At 46.4% G+C, this 20,011-nt stretch overlaps 1 protein-coding gene across 3 annotated transcripts in view; it reads left to right on the top strand.

The window, feature by feature from the left end:
• The first annotated feature begins 13,214 nt into the window (after positions 1-13,214).
• MYOCD (myocardin) overlaps positions 13,215-20,011 on the top strand; it is a 97,411-nt gene continuing 90,614 nt past the window's right edge. Inside the window, exon 1 of one of the 3 annotated variants that reach the window (XM_047708467.1) lies at positions 13,215-13,626. In XM_047708467.1, coding sequence (XP_047564423.1) covers positions 13,572-13,626 — 55 coding nt within the window. In that variant the 5' untranslated portion in view covers positions 13,215-13,571. The remainder of the gene's footprint in view (positions 13,627-20,011) is intronic. The other 2 variants (XM_047708466.1, XM_047708468.1) reach the window with 2 other exon arrangements.

The raw sequence follows: 20,011 nt of genomic DNA, 5'->3' as shown, positions 1-20,011 counted from the left end.
CGGAGACATTGGTAGAGCGTGTTTGGGAGGAGTGGGCTATTTAAGGTAAGATGATCAGAGAAGACCTTTCTGTGAAGCTGATACTCCCATGAATACCCCAACAAGTCAAGAGTGAAGGATCCCATTAATGCTGGCCATATTGGTGCAACCCCTTACCCCTTCCAACTGAAGGGTGAGCTAGAGGAAGAAGAAGTAAGATCTGGAGGAGGAAAGAGAAGCCATCAGGAGACATCCAGAATAGCCACGAGAAGGTGGTTGGTTGTATTCTGAGGGCGTTAGGAAGCCGCTGGAGAGTTTTGAGCAAGGGAGTGCTTTACACGGATTTATATTAAAAAGATCATTCTGCCTCTCTATAGAGAGTGGACTTCAGTGGGGCAAGAACGTGAGTTGGGGAGAATCGTTACGGGTTTATTAACACCATCTAAGAAATGCATGTCGGTGTGATCCAGCATGGTGGCTGAAGATAAAGAAAAACAAATGGAATTCTGATAGACATTGGAAAATTTTTTTGAAAGAAAACCAGTAGTGTCCACCATTGGCAAGAGCTAAAGGTGTCCCTTCTACAAAACTAATGGGAAATAAAAACACACATACATTGTGTCTTTGCTGTAAATTCTGGGACCTCAGCACCAACACCAACTAATGTTGCTTTTAAAGAGCAAAGTGCATTAGGATAAATTTACCCACCCTATGCTGTTTTTATTTATAAGAAGGAGAGAGAAAAATAAGGAGTTTTCCGAGGCTGACATGTGGAAGAATGATTTGTCCAGTCAACCCGATAAATAACAAATAGTAAAGTCTTCTCGTTTTATCGTCGGCATGATCATAAAGAACGTGCTGTGCTTATTATCTGCTTAAAGGGGTTTCATTCTGTGTGATGTTGAAGTGAGTTACAATCTTTAATAAACAGATGTCAGAAATTTTTTAATTCCACTGTCATGAATGTTTACAGAAGTGCTGTATTTTTTTTCTCTCTCTCTCATTGGTGACACTTTTTTTTAAAAAAATATTTTATTTATTTGACAGAGATCACAAGTAGGCAGAGAGGCAGGTAGAGAGAGAGGAAGGGAAGCAGGCTCCCCGCTGAGCAGAGACCCCCGATGCGGGGCTCGATCCCAGGACCCTGAGATCATGACCTGAGCCGAAGGCAGAGGCTTTAACCCACTGAGCCACCCAGGCGCCCCTCATTGGTGACACTTTTGTTGGACATCAGAAATGCCTTTGCTACGTTCCCAGAGGTGGTATCATTTCCAACTAAAGATTGGAAAGCCATTTCTGAAAATCCATCTATGTCTTTTCAAGGATCAGGCCACACCAGTGATGCGAGTGGCTTAAAGGCTGGTGCCATAATACCGTTCCAAAGCATTAATGGGAAATTCCAGGGTCCCATAAATAAACCTGGGGACACTATAAAGTTCATATCCTCATATAAGTTAGCCCTAGCATGGAAGGTGGTCAGAAACCAAAGAAAACTGTGGAAGGGTTGTTTGATCGTTCTGAGCATCTTAGTACTGCTGAGGGAATTGATCATTTTTGCAAAATTTACATATATGAATCACAACTCCTGGTATCTTAAAGATAAAAAGATGAATATGTGAGTGCCTCTGACATGCCCAAGGTCAAATAACAGCCCTGCCCCTTACCCAGATGGATGATTTCATTCAAACTTCTCTAAGCAAGGCTACCTCCCCACCTACCCCATCCACAGGAGTTATGGAGGCTCTGGGGAATTTTTTTTTTTTTTTTTTGCAGGGCTCCTGCCCTTATAAATAATTTGAGTCACTCAAAATCAGCATGTCAGCATGATTCTGGCAGGCTAATAACACAACAGTCAGAGGATGTGATCAGGGCTGGTCATGGGGCCATGGACCACTGAAACTCTGATGCTAGAACTTCTGTGGACACCTGGTCAACCCCACCATGGGCTAGAGCATTTGAGAGCACCCCGGAGGAGATAGAGAGACCAGGGAGGGGGCTCAGCCTGTCTAATTTGGGCTCAGAGGTCTTAGACGAGGTAGCACTTCTGACCACAAGACTTAGAAAATTTCAAGGGAGGCACTCCAAAGCAAGGCGGAGCAGGGAGGGGGTGGGTGTCCCTGAGATATGGCACCTGGGGTAGAGCCCCTTATTGAAGGATGGGACACTCTCTGAATCTCAGTTTTCCTATCTGTAAAATGGGAATAAACTTGTACTACTTCCCAAGGCTAGTGTGTGTGTTAAATGTGGTGACAAAACAATTCACATCCCTGGAATTCACTTGATGTTAGCCAATGCTGTTATGTATTTGTACCTACGTATAAATACGTGCATTTGAGTAAGTATGCCATAGCCCAGATTCAGCAAACTTTCTGATGATAGGTTAGGTCTATCAACATTGAACATGTGGCTCTATTTTCTGGCAGGCACAATAGTGTGTCTGTCTTCAAAATTGCCCGTCAGCAAACCCAAATACAGCGAAAACAGTAAAAAAGAAGAGGACGCAGAACTTTTTAGAAACATTAGTTCTAAGTTCTGAAAGTTCTACCCAAGTAGGTACTAGTCTCCAGCTTTTGGTTTTCTTTTTCAAGTAGGGCCAAAACAGGGCACCTTGGTGGTTCAGTCAGTTAAATATCCGACTCTTGGTTTTGGCTCAGGTCATGATCTCAGGGTCCTGGGATTGAGCCCTGCACTGGGCTCCACGCTCAGTGGGGAGTCTGCTTGGGATCTCTCTCTCTGCCCCCCACCCTTGCTTAAGAGAGCATTCTCTCTCTCCCCCTCTAATAAATGAATGAATCTTAAAAAAAAAAAAAAACAATAAGACAAAAACAAAACTTAAGACTGAGTATCATTGTTTCCATTATTATAATTAACTTAAGGAAGGATCATTGTCATTTATATTTCCGGTGGAATCTCTACAAAAAAACCTCAGATGTCCCCCAATGCAAAACTGCAAGTCAGGGGGTCCCTCCCCCCACTGCAGTACCACCCATCCAGAAGGAGGCACTGATTTCTTGCAAGGACAGTCTGGTTTCTGGTCCCTGGCAGCTGTTTCCAGAATGCTGACCTTGCCACTGCTTTGGAATTGCTCTGGATCTTTCTACCACAAAAAAAAAACACAATTATTTCCCAAAGGATCACCATTTGCAGATGCTAATATGTAGCATTGGTAGAGCACTTCAAAATACATGATGAGCCTCTCTGCACCCTACCTTTGCCTGTAAATGGGTTGGTTGAGGCATGTCTCACCACCATCATTATGGCCATCATCATGGCTCTCCTTTTTGGGGGGAGCTTCCCACGTGCCAGGCTTTGTCCTAAGAGGGTTATACATATCTATCTGTTGAATCCTCTCCATAAATTTATGATCTAGATAACCTCGTCTTGCAGACAAGGAAACTGAGACACAAAGAACGGAGAGGTTGAGTGACTTGCCTGAGGTCACCCAGCTAATAAGTAGTAGAGCCCCAGAATTACACATAGGCATCTGACTCCAGAAACCACATCCTTTACCATAATTAGCCACCATGCTACCACTGCCCCTATATGCAAAGGAAGAATTATACTGCCGACAGCCCCATGTTCCAATAAACTCCTTTCTGAACCCAACCCATCAGCAGACCCGTAAATTCTACTGAACCTTCTAGGCTCCTCCTTCTTGCAAATTTTCTGTCAGGCACTCTGGAAGATAGCTCCAGCCTCAAGACTGGAAAGCCTTAAACACACAGTTACCATTCTTTAGCTTTCCATGATAATGTAACAAAATCCTGGTGTGTGTGTGTGTGTGTGTGTGTGTGTGTGTGTGTGTGTGTGTGTGTTGTGTGTGTGTGTGTGTGGTTTTTTTGTTTTGTTTGTTTGTTGTTTTAATGGAATGGGTCAGCACCAGGGTCAGTTCCTAATAAAGAATTTTCCAGATGAAAAGTAGGAATTGGCAACATATCGTAAGAAGATACTGCACGAGCCAGGAAGCAACATAGAGATGTTTAAATTTCCCCTGACATGAAAACTGACCACCCAGAGGAATTAAGAAACAAAAACAAACAAAGAAAAAAAACCCAACAACCCACCTGTTAAATAAAGGCAGGGCATGTATATACCCAGAGAGGGAAATGGGAGCAGGCTTCTGAATCAACTGGAAAGGAAGAGAGTAAAAAAGGTTCTAAAAAGAGCAGTTGCACAGAAGACCTGACCTTCTACCTGGAGAACAAGCTCGGTGACTCAGTGTTCCTCTCTTCTAAGTCCACTACTCCAGCTGTCCAAAAAAAAAAAAAAAGTGTCTTCAGTACCTTACAGGGGCACTACAAGGATCACAAATACACACAAAAGGACTTCAAGAAGGCACCAGTCCATATGAATTGAAGCATAAAAGTAGTGCAGTTGTGAAATGGGAAGATCTTACGGGAGGGGGAGGGTGCCGAGCAAGGGGAGCACAAAGAATTTTTAGGGCAGCAACACTTTTTCTATGCTACTATCGCGGTGCGTACTTTGTGCCGTCACACGTTCCTCCAAAGCCGTGGAGCGTACAACACCAGAAGCAAACTATAACGTAAACTCTGGACTGTGTATGTTCTGATGTGTCAGCGTTGGTCTGTCAGCTGCTACAAACGGACCTCTCCACGGGGTGTGTGTTGGCGGGGGCGGTGTATGGGAAATCTCTGGGCCTTCCTTTCAGTTTTGCTGCAAATCCAGAGCTGCGCTTTTAAAAAAGATTGTCTTGATTTACTTTAAAAAGAAAAAAAAAAAAAGCTTGTAAGAAGAGTCATGTTTAGGGTTGCAACTCCTGTCCTAACACCATGTGGGTTTAAGTCTGAGAGATACCTGGGTCAGTTTCTATGAAACTGACATATCCATTCAACTTAATAGTCACCAAAAGGAATTTTGCTGCAGAAGCATTCAGTGCTTGGCCCTTGGCTAAAATGAATGATTTTTTAAAAAATATTTTATTTACTTATTTGAGAGAGAGAACAGCAGGGGGAGAGGGAGAGAGAGAGGGAGAAGATGACTCCCCATTTAGCAGGGAGCCCAATGTGGGGCTTGATCCTAGAACCCCAGGATCATGACCTGAGCCGAAGGCAGGTACTTAACCCACTGAGCCACCCAGGCACCCCAGGAATGATTTTTTTTAAATTTCTTTTTACTGGACACCAGGTTCCTGAGATGAGCGAGCAAGGGTATTGTTGGTTAACAAGGCTTCCATCCTGGGTTTTCTTTACTGTTATCATAGCTGGTTTTAATAGCACTTGGAATTTTCCCTTTTTGGGCATTCTGACTTGGAATGTCCTAATTTTAATAGTCAGATGTCAGTTTTAATTAACCTGTTTTAACTCCCTGAGTGGGCCTGGTGTTTTCAGATGGATGGAAATAACCTTTCCACACAGTGCCCCCACCGACCCCAGAACTCTCCTTCCTTATTCACAGCCCTGGAGACATGTGATGAGGTAAAGAAGAGGTTTGGAAACCTCTGGAATGATTGTGGCTCACTGAATAATACTGCGTGCCCCTCCCATACCCACCCCATACTGGGTAGTGCTTCACCATTCCTTAGCCATAATAGGCGGCCCAGGTTAAGGAGGCGAGGCACACAGGACTTGTCAGGTCATCCGAAGCAGGTCGGGGATTTATGGGCTTCCATTCTGTTTTCTGGGGAGCGGGGGAGATGGCAGGGGAGTGGAGCAAAGTGGGGAGTTAGGAAAACAGAATGTGACCAGTTGCCAAGGGAAGGGGAAAAAAAAAGGTTTTAAAGAAAAAGCAAAGCTCCCAGATCAGACCAAATGAACCAGAAGGGGTTTCATCATCTCTGGAAAGCGTGAATGGAGTGAATCAGAGCAAAACAGTCCCTACCTCCCAGGCATCAGCTCACCCACCCCTGTTCTGTCTACTCTCTACTCTTTGAAAGCCACCGTATAAGACATCTTGGTAAATATAAAGAATAGTAAGACATAGCCAAGGCCTTTGAGAAGTTTATAAACTCTTTGCAGAAGAGAAGATTAAAAAAAAAAAAACAGAAAAGCTAGTCTATATATAATTCAAACAGAAATTATATCAAAGGGCAGTTTATTACAAGATGAGTCATGCGAAGAACTAGCAACATAAAATTAAAAGGGAAAATAGATAGTGCCTTATGGGTATGAATGAAAACAATGTTTCTGTCCCCCAGGGGCCCGTAAACTCGTAGAAGGATTTTTGTGTTAAAAAGTAATGGATAAGCCTCCCTGACAAATGCAATAACAAAATTGCATGCAAGATACGAGAGTAGCAAAGCAAGGAGGCCTTAATATCCTCTGCCTGAGCTGTCAAGGAGGGTTTTCTGAATAAGGTCACAACTTGGTTTGTGAAGTTGTAAGTAGGATGTGTGGAGACCGAGAAAAAGAAGGCATTCTGGTAAAAAGAAGCATCTTAGGAAAAGAAAAATCGAGAAAGGCCTCCATGTTTGCAAAACTCTTTGTCATTGCTAGTATGTGCTAGTATATGCAGAATAAAATGGGAAAGGCAGGAAATAATGTACAAGTTGATGGGGCCGAATAACATGGAATTTCTATGTCATTCTTAGGAGTGTGGCACTAGGGAGCCAAGGAAGGATTTAGGCAGGAAGGAAGGTGATTCTGCTTATGATTTAGAAACATCACTTTGATGACAGCACAGAAAACCGGTTGGAGCTGGGAAAGACTAGGAGCCTGGAGACCACTCAAGAGACACTTGGAACAAACCAGGAGAAAAGCAAGGAGGCTTGGAAGTAAGGAAGAGGCATCAGGAACAAATTAAAGGGGTAGATTCAAGAGGAATTCGGAAGAATGGATGTAGCATGGCGGCAGGTTGTTGATGGACAGAATGCAGGGGTGGATGGCGGGCTAGCTCCCAAGCCAGACATGAAGTGAATACTTTGCCCGTTCATTCAATAGAAAGTGCAGGGAAAGAGGTAGGTTTTGTAGGGAAATTTGGCGAGAGGAAGCAGTAAGTTTAGGTTTTGTACCTGTTGGGGTTTTTTTAAAATCAATTAATTAACATATAGTGTAATATTAGTTTCAGAGATAGAATTCAGTGATTCCTCAGTCTTACATAACACCCAGTGCTCATTACATCATGTGTCCTGCTTAATGTCCATCACCCGGTTATCCCATCCCCCCACCCACCAACCCTCCAGCAACCCTCAGTTTGATCCCTAGACTTAAGAGTCTCTTATGGTTTGTCTTCTTCTCTGATTTCATCTTATTTTATTTTTCCCTCCCTTCCCCTATGTTCATCTGTTTCATTTCCTGAATTCCACATATGAGTGAGATCATACGAAAATTGTCTTTCTCTGACTGACTTATTTCGCTTAGCATAAGACCCTCTAGTTCCATCCACATCGTTCTAAGTGGTAAGATTTCATTTTTTGATGGCTGAGTAATAATTTTATATATACATATACACACCACACACTTTCTTTATCCATTCATCTGTCGATGGACATATGGGCTCTTTTTGTAAAGTCTAGTGTAGAAAGCATCTGGTCTAGAACGTAGACCCATCTATGGGTCTAGGATGTAAAGAAACAATTTCAGGCTGACATACAGATTTGGCAAGAGTTTTGAGAGAAAGGAAACAGTGCCTAACCCCCAAGACAAAGGTTATCCATCATCATATGCCCTCCAAGTACAGGGACAAAAATGGAGGGGACCTGAAGAATTGGCATGAAGCAAATTCTATCTATCCACTCATGAAGGACAACCATGAGCCCTGCTCTGTGTAACACACACCTCGAGCTTCCATATTCTTTAGGGCAAGCAAGTCACAGCCGCGTGACGAGCCTCTTGGATATACCCTGCACCCCCAAGGACACAGTCATTGCATAAATCCAGTGCAAACTAGCTGAAGAAATACTAACACATGTCGGAATGCACATTTTTTTGCTTCTGATCTGTGCTTCTCCCCGCCCTCTCGACAGTAACAGCAACCAGGAAGCAGCCCAAGAAGAGGCAATACAGGGATGCATGTCTTCTTAACGCAGTGACCCTGCCCTCTAGTGAACGTGGCCCAGCTCAGTGGCTTTAAACCAGAATGATCGAATTGCATTCCCTTTCCTTGGGCATGAGCAAGGATGGAGACAGGCTAAGAGAGGGGGACAGGGTGAGAAACACCGCTGGCAGGCAGGGGGACGAGGAGCTGTGACGGATAACTTCCAACTGAAACTACTTTCTTTACCTTTGTTTAACTTAAAGCCTTTGTTTAACTTAGGCAGAAGTCCTTCTACGTTCACTTTCATGAAAGAAAACAGGTTATATTCATAGGGCCACCCCTCATGAGTTCCATCGGAGATTTCATTCCGATGATAGCATAATAATGATGTTGGATTTCTGGTGCGCTGGGGGTTGGGGAATGCCCGGCCTCTGTATCCTTAGCCCCTGAAGGTCCGGGATCACGGCTGTGTTATTTTATAACCCCCGCAGGGCTAGAACACAGTTCGCAGTTAATAAATACTTCTGGAATTGAAACTGAAACAAAATTGACAGGCTGAGTCTATATTCCTTAAACAGGTAATTTCTTAAATTGGTAACTTGGTAGCATGCACTTCACTCTCGTTCCTGGGGTCACGGAGCCTCTTAGAGACCAGATTTTCTTGGCAGAAGCATATGGGCCTCATTCAGCTTGGAGACATGTTTTATTGGCCCCAGAGATGGATTTACATGAGGTTAATGAAGCTTCTGCTTCAGGGTCCTTCCTCCCACTGACGCCGGCCCTGGGGGTGCTGGGAATAGATGGGAATTCTAGAGAGTTCCAGGTCGGAAGGGAAGCCAGGATGCAAGTAGGAAGCGTTTCTGCATTTCCATTTCTGGTCAGTTGACGGAAGGATCTGAGTCTTCCGTGCTACAGTCATAGTTGTGATTCCATTTCTCAATTTTGGTCAAAAGCCACACTTTTATGAGCCATCCCCTTTCTGATTTGGCACTCATTTTTTTTAAAGCCCCCAGCCCTGACCCAGATATATAAGGCTCAGGTCCCCCATCCTGAATTGGCCCCTGGTTGACTTGCACTGTGTTTTAAGAGTTGGTTTTCTTTGTTTGTTTTTTGTTTTTTTTTTTTTTTTGAAATTACTACTGGTCACTCACATCTTTAGAAACCAATACATGGAACATCTTGTCCTGGGTTTTCAGTTTGTGTGCATATCCGGAGGGAATGGCAATAAGTTTCTGTCTGGCTGTGGTCAGCCCAGGCTATAGGTCCTCACTGCCCCATTTGGACCAGCCCTGTGTGTCGGGTCTGCTGCAGACACCCGCCTCCCCAGTACATTCTCTCTGATTACTGGTCGAATCATGGGAGTGTGCAAACCTGCCTGTAAGGTGTATGTCTAACCAGCACCCTCGCCAAAGTGTCTTGCATGGATCCCTACACACACTTTGAATGGATGGATGAAAGAGGCAGAAATGTCCCCCTCAAGTTGCTCATCAGACATGTGAAAGAATAGAAGAGGAAACAGACAGCAGATGATACCAGGGACAGGCACTGAGGACAAGGAGATGACAAGGTCCAAGAGGACAGGGATGACCTTAGGGTGGCGGAGGGATTGTGCTAAGAGAACTGGAGGTCCTGAGGTCCACATGTGTGAGCTGTCCCTTTGCTCACCACCTTGTGCCCTGCGACCCAGCCCCTGTCCCCAGGTGGCCCCATGAGGAGGTCCACACAGGGTTGGGGTTCAAGTTGACCACCCTGAGCTGGGCGGTGGACTCATGCTACCAGACACAACACTCCCAGCTGGCTGCAGGCCCAGGACCCCAGCTGTGAAGGGCAGAGTCTCAGCGAGTTACACCCTTGAATAACCGTCTCTCCTTCAGCATGGGAGGGGCCCTTGAATGTGACAGATGACACGGCCATGGTTAGGTTATGTGATCTGGCAAAAGGCAAGGAGTTTTACAAATACCATGACGTTTCCTTAATGGTATGACTTTGAGTTCATTAAAAGGGAGATTATCTTGGGTGGGTCTGGCCTAATCAGAGGAGTCCTTTAAAAGGGTCTTGTGAAAGAGAGGTTCTCCTGTTGGCTTGGATGGAGCAAGCTACGCTGTGCTCTCGAGCTGCAAGGAGCTGGATTCCACTCAGCCAGTGAGCTTGAAAGAGGACACTGGGCCTTTGAGGAGGCCACAACCCTGCCATTGCCTCAATGGCAGCCCCATGAAATCCTAAGCCCTGGCCAGCTAAGCTTGCCCAGAGTCCTGATCCACAGAAACTGTGAGATAGCAAGCATTTGTGCTGTGTTAAGCTGCTACACTTGTGGCACTTTGTTACCCAGTCATAGATAAACCTTGGTGAAGTAAAGGAAAGCCGTAGCATAGGGATTCGGGATTGCTTGGAATCATCAAGAATGATCAGAGGTCAGGGGAGGGTCAAGAGAGGGACCTAAAACACAAAACACGCCGTGGAGGGTTGTTCAGGGCACTCCCAATGTTCTATCTCATTTAAACTTGCCTGCCCTCCTAGAAGTAAATATTTCCAACGTCATGTTACCAGAAGTTGCCATCTTGGAAGACTTCGATAACTCACTCCAGGTCACAGAGGGAGCTCAGAGTCGGATGAAGGGCCACCCGACGCAGGCAGCTCATGTCCCTCCTCCACCTTACATCACAGGCTTGGGACAGAAGCCCAGGGTCGCATGGTATATGGGACAAAGGCCACCAAGATGGTCAAATAGTAGGACAGAGTTTGGTGGCATCCTGTTGCTCTCATAGCTGCTTGGAAATCTTTTTCCCTCGGGAACAGCCTCTCCAAACTGCTTTCCTTAAAGAAAAAAAAAAAAAATGCTTGCCCAGGGAGGAGGAGGAAGGATGAGCTTGCATTAGAGCATCTTTATATCCAGAGATAGTCCACACCGTAGGGGACATAAATCTCAGCAGGCAGACATCAGCAACTCTGGGCTGCGATGGGAAAATTGACATTTTGGTAACTAGCATTTCCCAAACTCACTCAAAAAAGAAACCAAGCTCCCCTACACACACACACACACACACACACACACACACACACCCGTCAGACCAGCGGAGGGAAAACAACGCGCTCCTGTCCAACTCCCCTGGGTCACGCAGACCCTTACTTTCAATGCTGGCTCCAGCTGTTTTCATGAACAACTTTCACTGAAAAAGAATTCTCTGCCAAGTTGCGTGGACCTCTTCACAGCCCTACGGCCCTCAGGAGAAAAATCTGTTTGGGGTTTTTGTTTTTTGTTTTCGTTTTAATGTGTTTTTTTCTCTACTCGGATCACCTTGCAATGCTCCCTATGTCACTGATCTCTTCTCCTAAGAGCACCTCTCAGCCACAGCTCAAAGTCACTGGCATTCCTCCAGGCTCGCGGGTCCTGGGTTCCCAAACCCCAGCCTCTTGACCTCTTTCCATTGAAGACCAGGAGCCTGGGGCTTGACTGAGGACAGGAATGCGCTGGGAGGAGGAAGGGGGTCACTCTGTGTCAGAAGAATAATGTCTCCCCTCCCCACTGCTCATGTCTCAATCCTAGGGATTTGTTACACTCCACAGCAAAGGGGGAATGAAGGTACCAGATGGAATTAAGATTGGCAATCAGCTGACCTTGCAATCAGATTTGTTTGTTTATTTTTAAAGATTGTATTTATTTATTTGACAGACAGAGATCACCAGCAGGCAGAGAGAGAGGAGAAAGCAGGCTCCCCGTGGAGCAGAGAGCCTGACATGGGGCTCGGTCCCAGGACGCTGGGATCATGACCTGAGCTGAAGGCAGAGGCTTTAACCCACTGAGCCACCCAGGCGCCCCCCTTGCAATCAGATTTATCCAGGGGGGCCCAATGTAATCACAAGCACCCTAAAAGCGAGGAAGAGGGAGGCAGAATTGGGGGGTGGGGAGATCTGAGTCACCAGAGGGGTAAGGGCTAGTGTCCACCGCTGCTGGCTCTGAATATGGGAGAAAGGCAACACCAGCAAAAGAGCATGGTTGGCCTCAAGAAGCTGGAACGGAGGTAGGAAACCGTTCTCCCCCAGATCCTCCAGAAGGGACTGTAGGTCTGACCGTACCTCGATCTTAGCCCGTGAGAACCCATTTCAGACTTCTGACCTCCAGAACTGCAAGATAATAAATTTGTATCATTTTGATCCACAGAACTCGCAGTATTTTGTTACTGCAGAACTAGGAAAGTAACACACTATGTACTGTGTGGAAATGGAACATGGTCACCGAGATGCTCCAGTACCTTCCACCTGCCTGGACACCCCCTCGCGGCCAGGATGCGGTTCCCAATGGGAACATGGCTGGGATTGCTTTGCCTCCCTTCTGACCCAGGCAGGGGCCTTCCTCGCTCAGAAGACTTGTGCACAAAGGACTGGTCTGATCCAAAGAATGAAGGCAAGGATCAGAGAATTCCAGCAGAGGTCTGAACTCAGGGCACCAGAAGTTGTCCCAGGAGCTTGTCCTATCGGGTCTTCACCTGTCACCCCCTAACCTTTTAAGGGTTGCGTTCTCCTGAGACCTAAGCAATTATGTATGTGATCCAGGAGATCTGGGGCCCACGCGTGTAGAAGGTTATAAATCAACTCAACCCAACATCATGTAGGTACACAGTTTGGGTTTATTTTCAGTGCCATCACCTACTGAGCGAGCTTCTTGAGAGCAGAGCCTGTTGCACTCCCCGATGAGCCTTCTTTGGTGATGAGGAGCCAATTCAGATCAGGTAGAGCTTATAACCCCTAGCACATTCTAGACGTCCAATAACTCCGTTTGGGCTTCAGAATAGATTTTCCCCTGAAGGAGGGACTCACGCGTAGGAAAAGCCAAGAGCCTTTGCAAGCTAAGCCCAACCCCAGCTCTGACCCCCTCCCCCGCTCCTGAGACCCTCCCTCCTTGAGTCCCACCCTCCTGCCCCCACGTCCGTTCCACTGCTGTGTCTTCCCCGAGACGGAGGGCCTTGCGTCCCCCGGTCGGATCCGCGCATCCACCCCGGGAAAATGAAAAGCTTTTCCCTTTCCCCGCGGCCGCTCGGCTCTGCCTGAGCCCCCGAGGCCCGGGAACGCGGAGAGAAGGTGGGAGCGCGCTGAGTCCGGAGCCCCGCTGGGTTCTCCGCGTGCGCGCGCTTCCTGCGCTGCGGGAGGCTCGCACCCACCCCCGCGCAGCCCCTGCTCCCCGCGCACCGCCCACCCGCCGCCGGCCGGGACCCCGCTCCCGCCGCTCCCCCGGGCGGCCGGCGGCCCCGGGCCGGGCTCGCCGCGCCTGATTGGCTGAGCTGCTGTCAGGAGTAAAAAAAGTATCGGGTGGCAAACTTGAGCCCTTCATAAAGGCGTGGTGGCGATACTCCGCGGTCGCTGGCAGCCTATGACATCAGCCGGGCACGCCTGGGATGCCGCCGCGGCCGGCCGGACTCGGCGCAGGAGGAGGGTCCCGCCGGCTAGGAGTCAGTTAGCCCCGCGCAGCAAGGGGGGAGCCGCCAGCTGCCTGGGGACACCGGCCTCGGCCGCCGGCCGCCGCGGTCCTCCTACCCAGGGGCGCTCCCGGAGAGTTGGATGCGTTCTGGGTTGTTAGCTGCGCTCCGCTGGGCTCCCGGGAGCCCGTTCCTGGTGGAAAACAGGGGGCGTCTGGCCAAGGGACCAGCGGCTCGTTGAGGCTCAACATGACACTCCTGGGGTCTGAGCATTCTTTGCTGATTAGGAGCAAATTCAGATCAGGTAGGGCTAAGTCGCTTAGCATTTCTTGTTAACTTTCCTCTTCTGCAGCTCACAACTGCTTCCCAACCAGTGTTCCAAAGCCGGCCGTGGATCCTTCCACTTTGTCCCCCGCCAAAGCACATTTTTGAAAGTGAAGACTTTTATTTGACTTTGGGGTTTGGGGAGGGTGGGGGGGCCGGGAAACTCAAATGTCTTCCGTTTTCAGTGCTTTGAATTGTTGGATGTGATTTTTATTTGTTTTTATTTCATTTTTTTTCCCTGTATCTGTGAATAGAAATTTTGAGGGGTCCATCGGAAAGGAAGGACTTTGAAAATGAACAAATAAGGGATTTCAAGTTGGAGAGCTACATAATATCAGTTGTAACTGCTGAGAAGATGAACCTGACGCTGTGTATTAATAGATACAGGGTCACTTAAAATGTAGCTAATCCAAACAAATGTATTTCCCAAAAAAGTCACTTGGGGGAAGTAAAAATAGCAAATTTGGAGCACACCAAGTATTTAGGATGACATCACTGTAGAAAAAAAAAAAGTCCAGTGCCACAAATATTTTTTCCCAAACCATCTGATATTTATAAATGGAGAATTTCCCCCCCAAAATTTCTGTGTTAGTGGCGCATACAGAAACTTCTCAGAGAGGACGCGGAGTGAAGGTGAGTGGAAGGGAGAGCCGGGAAGTCCTGCCGTTCGCCATGAAGGGTTGGTCTAGGCGCCCATGGAAGGTACCAACATGTGGGTCCCCACGTTTAAACAGGGAGAGGCTCGCCCCCTGAAGTTCTTTCTCAATAGCGCTGTGTATAATATTGGTTTTATAAAAGCGGCGACAAACCACTCAATAAATGGCAGAATTCCTACTTAGAAGGTGGATTACTTTGAGAACTCCTTTGTGAACGTTCCCGGTAACAGGTGGTCGATGGTAGGATGCCGGCCTCATTTATGATGATTCTCCGCAGCTTTGCTAAATGGGACCACTCAGTGTTTTCACTTGGGACTCGTGTTTCAAAAATGGGTGTTGGAAAGTAAGGGTCATCTGGGAGTTCCTTAGATGCTTCTGGCTTTTAGATAATCTGTGGGGTCTGTTGGGGGTTTTCTAAGGCTCTGTACTACTGAAGGGAGATGACCATTCAAGAGTTTCTGGGGCGGCGAGCCTCGGTGCCCTGAGGCTCCGGGGTGAACCTGCCAGGCGTTGGGTTCCACAGCAGATGATGTCCTTCCTCTCCTTTCCCTGGTGAGGTGCGCTGGTTGGTCTGTTAAGCCGCTAGAGACCTTGCTTTTGCTGTGTAATGTGGTCAAAAAGGCAGGGCAACACTGCCACCTTTCTGAAGAAGAGAAGATGCAGATTGGTTTTTGCAAGAAGCTAAGCTCATTTGGGATGCACCCTGGCTCTGCCCATGGAAGGGGCAGGGGAGGGGGTGGTTTGTCTCTAAAAGGAGTTGAAGTACTTGGTAGGAGCACTGCACAACAGTCTTAGGGAACTCATCAAGGAATCCTTCCTTGGGGAGAGCGGAGGAGAGGGAATTCCTAATTCCTGATTTATTGGGTTAGTGGAATCCTGGTGTCTCCCAGGTAGAGCCTGGAGCTTCTGAGAATTCCAGTTGCCTACTTTCTTTTTCTTTTTCTTCCTTTTTTTCTTTTGTCTCTCTCTCTCTCTTTTTTTTTTCCTTTTTTCTTTTCTTCTCTGCTAAGCTTGGACAGACTTTTGCATCACAGGAAAGGGTAGCTTCGGGAAGACATGATATCAACAGATATGGGCATGCTTAATTCTCCAGCTTTGATAAACAGCCCAACTGGGGTCTGGAAATGGACAAAGCACTTTGGTGGCTGGAGATACAAGGAGCTGATAATCTCCTGAAAGGCACACACACAAAAAAACAAGCAGCATGTGAAACCAAGTAAATGTCATGTTGTAGACCTTGATGATTCTTCCTGGATATAATTACATCAAGTCTGGCTGGCTGTACCAGCTCAGACCTTGGGTAGGCAGCCTGATAGCAAAGAGGGCCTGCCTCTTCCTAAGAGAACATTGTTTATTCTGTGCTTAACAATGACTGGGAAAGCCTCTTCTCTGTTTTCATTTCTGCTCCGTTTGCTTTTTTCTTCTTTGCTTTCAGGAGCTACTCCTAATGTAAATTCGTAAAACTCTGTCCCACTGCCGGTGTTGGGTTTGCTGGTAGACCTTGGCGTGATGTGTCCAATTAAAATTATTTCAAAAAATAATTGCAACTCTGATCACAGCAAAACGTCCCATGTTTGTGGGCTCATTTATAAGTGAGCAGATGCCAACCAGCTTTCTGTAAACTATGCTCACATGTCCTCTTTATTAAGGACAAAATCCTGCTACTGGAGCAGTAAACTGGGATATTTTGCATGTTTTAACATATTTAATGATATAATCTTCTCTTACTTGAGAGGCTGTGGGGTTTCATGGCTGAGTGTGCCAATCTGGAGCCAAACTAGCTGGGTGTTTTGTAGGCGTCTCTATTTTCCAGCTTTATAACCTTGACCTTAGATAAATGTCATAATTCTCTCTGCCGCAATTTGCTTTATCCGAATAATGGTGGTTATATGGCGGTTGCAAGGATTAAATGTGATGATAAAAGCAGAGCATTTTTAAAGTGCCTGGTACGTGGTAAGCCCTCAAAAAATATTGTTATGACAGGGCACGATCCCTGGTTGGTCACTTCCTCTCTCCGAGTCTCGGTTACTTAACCTTTAAATGTCAGATTTGGATTAGGTGATCCCGCAGACCCTTTCATAACATCTTATGGTTTTATGAAGACGCACAAAGACTGGGAGCAAACAAATTTGTGATGGGGCTGTGTAGCTGTTGGACATAAATGGTAGTTTCTATAAATGCAGTAAGTAGTATTACTTTTAGACTGATCACTTTTTTACCTAAAAAATTCTCACTTGTTTTGTCAATATCTGTGATCAGTATCTCTGTCACCCGTTACCATCAATACCATATCCTTGTGTCAACACACCTCGGACTCCGACCTGTGGGTACACATACACACACACATACAAACACACACAATGCACAAAGAATCAAAAGAGGAGACAGAGATCCATTCATGGATTCCCTTCAAGAGAACGGCTATATTTCTTTGGGTTTTTGTCTCCTCTTCTGACTCAAACAGTCCACGCAAAGGCAAACTGGTATCCCCCATGATCTTGCCTCCTTTCCCCACAAATTTAGGGCTGTCAGATTTAATAAGTAAAAACACAGGATGCCCCGTTGAATTTGAATTTCAGATAAACAATGAATAATTTTTTAGCATATTGCCAAATTAGGGACATACTGTTATCTGAAAATCCAAATTGAACTAGCCATTCTGTATTTTCTCTGGCAACCCTACCTTCAAACTGAGCAACCTTTGACCAACTCTCTGTGCTGGCCCTTCCAATACGCCATCAAGCTCTCGAGATTTTGGGTGCCCAACGATGCCTCAAAATGCAAAATTCACATTTTAGGCATGAAAGAGGAGACTCAGAATGAGGAGGGGGTGCCAGGAACATGAGTGCTGGGTCACCTGGGGTGGAAGCCAGAGAAAGAACATGGGAGCTTCTCTCTGGGCCTTCTGCCCTGGGGGTGGGGGTGGGGGGGGGGCGGGGGTTGCGAGGGGGCTCAGCAGACAGGCTGATTGGTGCTCAAATGCAAGGACTCCCAGACTTGGTATCCCGGCCAAAAGAACCCAAAGCACATGCAAAGCAGGCACTGGAGAGGCAGTGGCAGAGGCAGTGACTAGTTGAATCTGCATTGCTTCCAGCCCTAAGATTTGATTTTCTTCCCCCAAGGGAATGGCCTTGACTATTTTTGTAATATTTGAAAACGACAAACTTCATAAAACCATTATCATGACGTTTTGGGACTGTTGTGTTCTCAGGAATCTGGACATACAGTAGGTGCTCAATACATATTTCTTGAAGGAATCAATGAGTCACACCTGTCGTCTTCATAATTAACACGATAATCTAAGATAATTGTTCATGTGCGCCTGCATTGCTTCAGTATTTCGTGGAAGACCACTTTTTCCTGTGAAGCCTTCTTGAGTGCAAATATCTTAACTGCTCAATTCCATCTTGCTATTGAAAAAGACCAGGAGACTATTTTTAAAATTTGGGGAAACTTGTTCTATCAAGATCTTTCAGGAATTTCTCCTGGATGCAAGCAGAATAGAAGGAAGCGTAGGGCTGATTTTCACTCTGGGCGTCTGTTACAAACTGTTCCTAGCTGAACTAATTCTTTCTTTGCCACTAATTCCTTTCTCAGCAACAGTGGTATCCGCCTCCTGTAGCAAATTACCACAAGGTTAGTGGCTTGAAACAGCGCAAATGTATTATCTTCTAGTTAGGGAGGTCAGAAGTCTGAGAAGAGTCTCACTGGGCTAAAATCCAGGTGTTAGCACAGCTGTGCTCCTTTTGAAGACTCCAGAGAATCTGTTTTCTTGACTTTTAGATCCTAGAGGAGCCTGGGTCCCTTGATTCACAGTCACTTCTGCCTTCTGCCAAAGCCAACAGTGTAGCAATTTCAAGTCTCTCTCTCATTTGCACATATAAGAATTTCGTGATTCCACTGGGCTCATTCAGGATAATCTCCCCGCTTTAAGGTCAGCTGAATTCCATCCACAACTTTGGGTGGAATAATTAGATACAGCACACGGGGGATATCATGGATGTAGATGGAAAGAGAAAGAAAGAAGAGAGTTAGGGGTGGGGAAGGGTGAGCTCTCTAGTTCTCTTGTTCCCAAGGGCACTAGTCCCATTGGCAGGGCTCCCCCTCCTGATCTCCTCTACACCTAATATTTCCCAAAGGAAATACATGCCACTGGGGTTTAGGGCTTCCACATATGAATTTGGAGAGGGAGGGGCAAGACGCAATCCCTAAGACCATGTGAAGTGACATATTCATAGGTCCCAGGGATTTGGATGTGGACATCTTGGGGGAAGGGCACTTTATTCCGCTTATGATCCCACCCTCTAATATAGCATTCCCACCTTCCTTACCTCCACCATCCCTCTGTCCTGCAGACTTTGTTCTGCAGAAGTTTTCCCTTAATATGGATTACATAGCCACAGTCCCACTGTTTTCCCCGCAGTGGTCCATGGAAGACTGATTCCCCAGTGCCTTAACATTTGTGGGATATGACATTTGTAACAAGAGGGAGACAGAGTATGATTTATCTTTAACTGCAGGATTTCTGGAAGACCTTACTAGTTCTGATGTATAGTATGAACTTTAAAAAAAAAAGATTTTTCTATTCATTTTTGAGAGAGAAAGAGAGAGAGCATGAGCAGAGGGAGGGGCAGAGGGAGAAGCAGACTACCCGCCAACCAGAGAGCCCAATGAGGGACTCAGTGCCAGGATGCTGGGATCATGACCTGAAGCAAAGGCAGACGCTTAACCCACTGAGCCACCCAGGTGCCCTATATTGTGAACTTTTAAAAAGTAGTGATTCCCAAACGTGTTTCACACGTTTATTTATTTATTTACACAGCATCCCATGGGGCAGGATTAGCTGGATAAACACAATGTGGAAAATTCTGCCCTGAACAGAGAAGCTCACAGCTGGCAACAGTGAATTCTTTAATGGGGTGAATTTCTATAGGTAGGTTCCTGGCAGGTCCATCCCCCGCCACCAAGGATAGCATTCTGATAGTTTTCCTTCCTAGCTGCTTGCTTAGATGCCCACTCACCCTTTCTCTCCTTGGATCTTTGTTATTAATTGGTATCAGGCTTCATTGCCCCAGGGATAATCTTTGTAGGATTGTAACACTGTCCTGAAGAAGCTCACAGGTGACCTGGAAAATGTTCTCTGTGAGTTACATATCATTCATTCATTCATTCATTTGACAGCTGTGTCTTCCATGTTTCCCTTGCAGTGGATGTTATGAGAAGCTGGGGGCTGGGTATACAGTTGGGGAGCAGGACAGAAACCTTCCCCATCCTAACATGGAATCTTAGAGCCGACCTTCCATTTCTCTGTGCATGGTTCTGGGAAACTGTGCCTTCAGAAATCCGCATGAGAACACAACTGGCAGGACCTTAAAAGATGAGTGCGTTTTCATTCCTAAATGGGAATTTAAAGTCTTTTTTAAAAGCCAAAGGAGCACTCGGGGTCTGGCTCAGGCCACCTGCTTGAGACCATTGCTGTTCCCTCCTGTCCCAGCTGTGTGAGCTGTACTCTCGTACTGGACGTCCGTCCTTCACCATCTTCATTACTGGGGCAAGAGCCCCGACCTCCCACGTGTCTTCTTTTTGTCCATAGGTCTTATCATTAATCGGGTGTATTAAACATTTGACTTGGTTATTTGTTTGTTATTTGTCCACCATAGAGGCCAGAATTTTTGTTCCTTAGTGTGTTTCGCTGCTTTCTTTCCCAGC

The sequence above is a fragment of the Lutra lutra genome, chromosome 16 (assembly GCF_902655055.1).
Source record: "Lutra lutra chromosome 16, mLutLut1.2, whole genome shotgun sequence".
NCBI lineage: Eukaryota > Metazoa > Chordata > Mammalia > Carnivora > Mustelidae > Lutra > Lutra lutra.
Note: the sequence above shows the minus strand (reverse complement) of the source record. Positions and strands in the feature narration are given on the sequence as shown.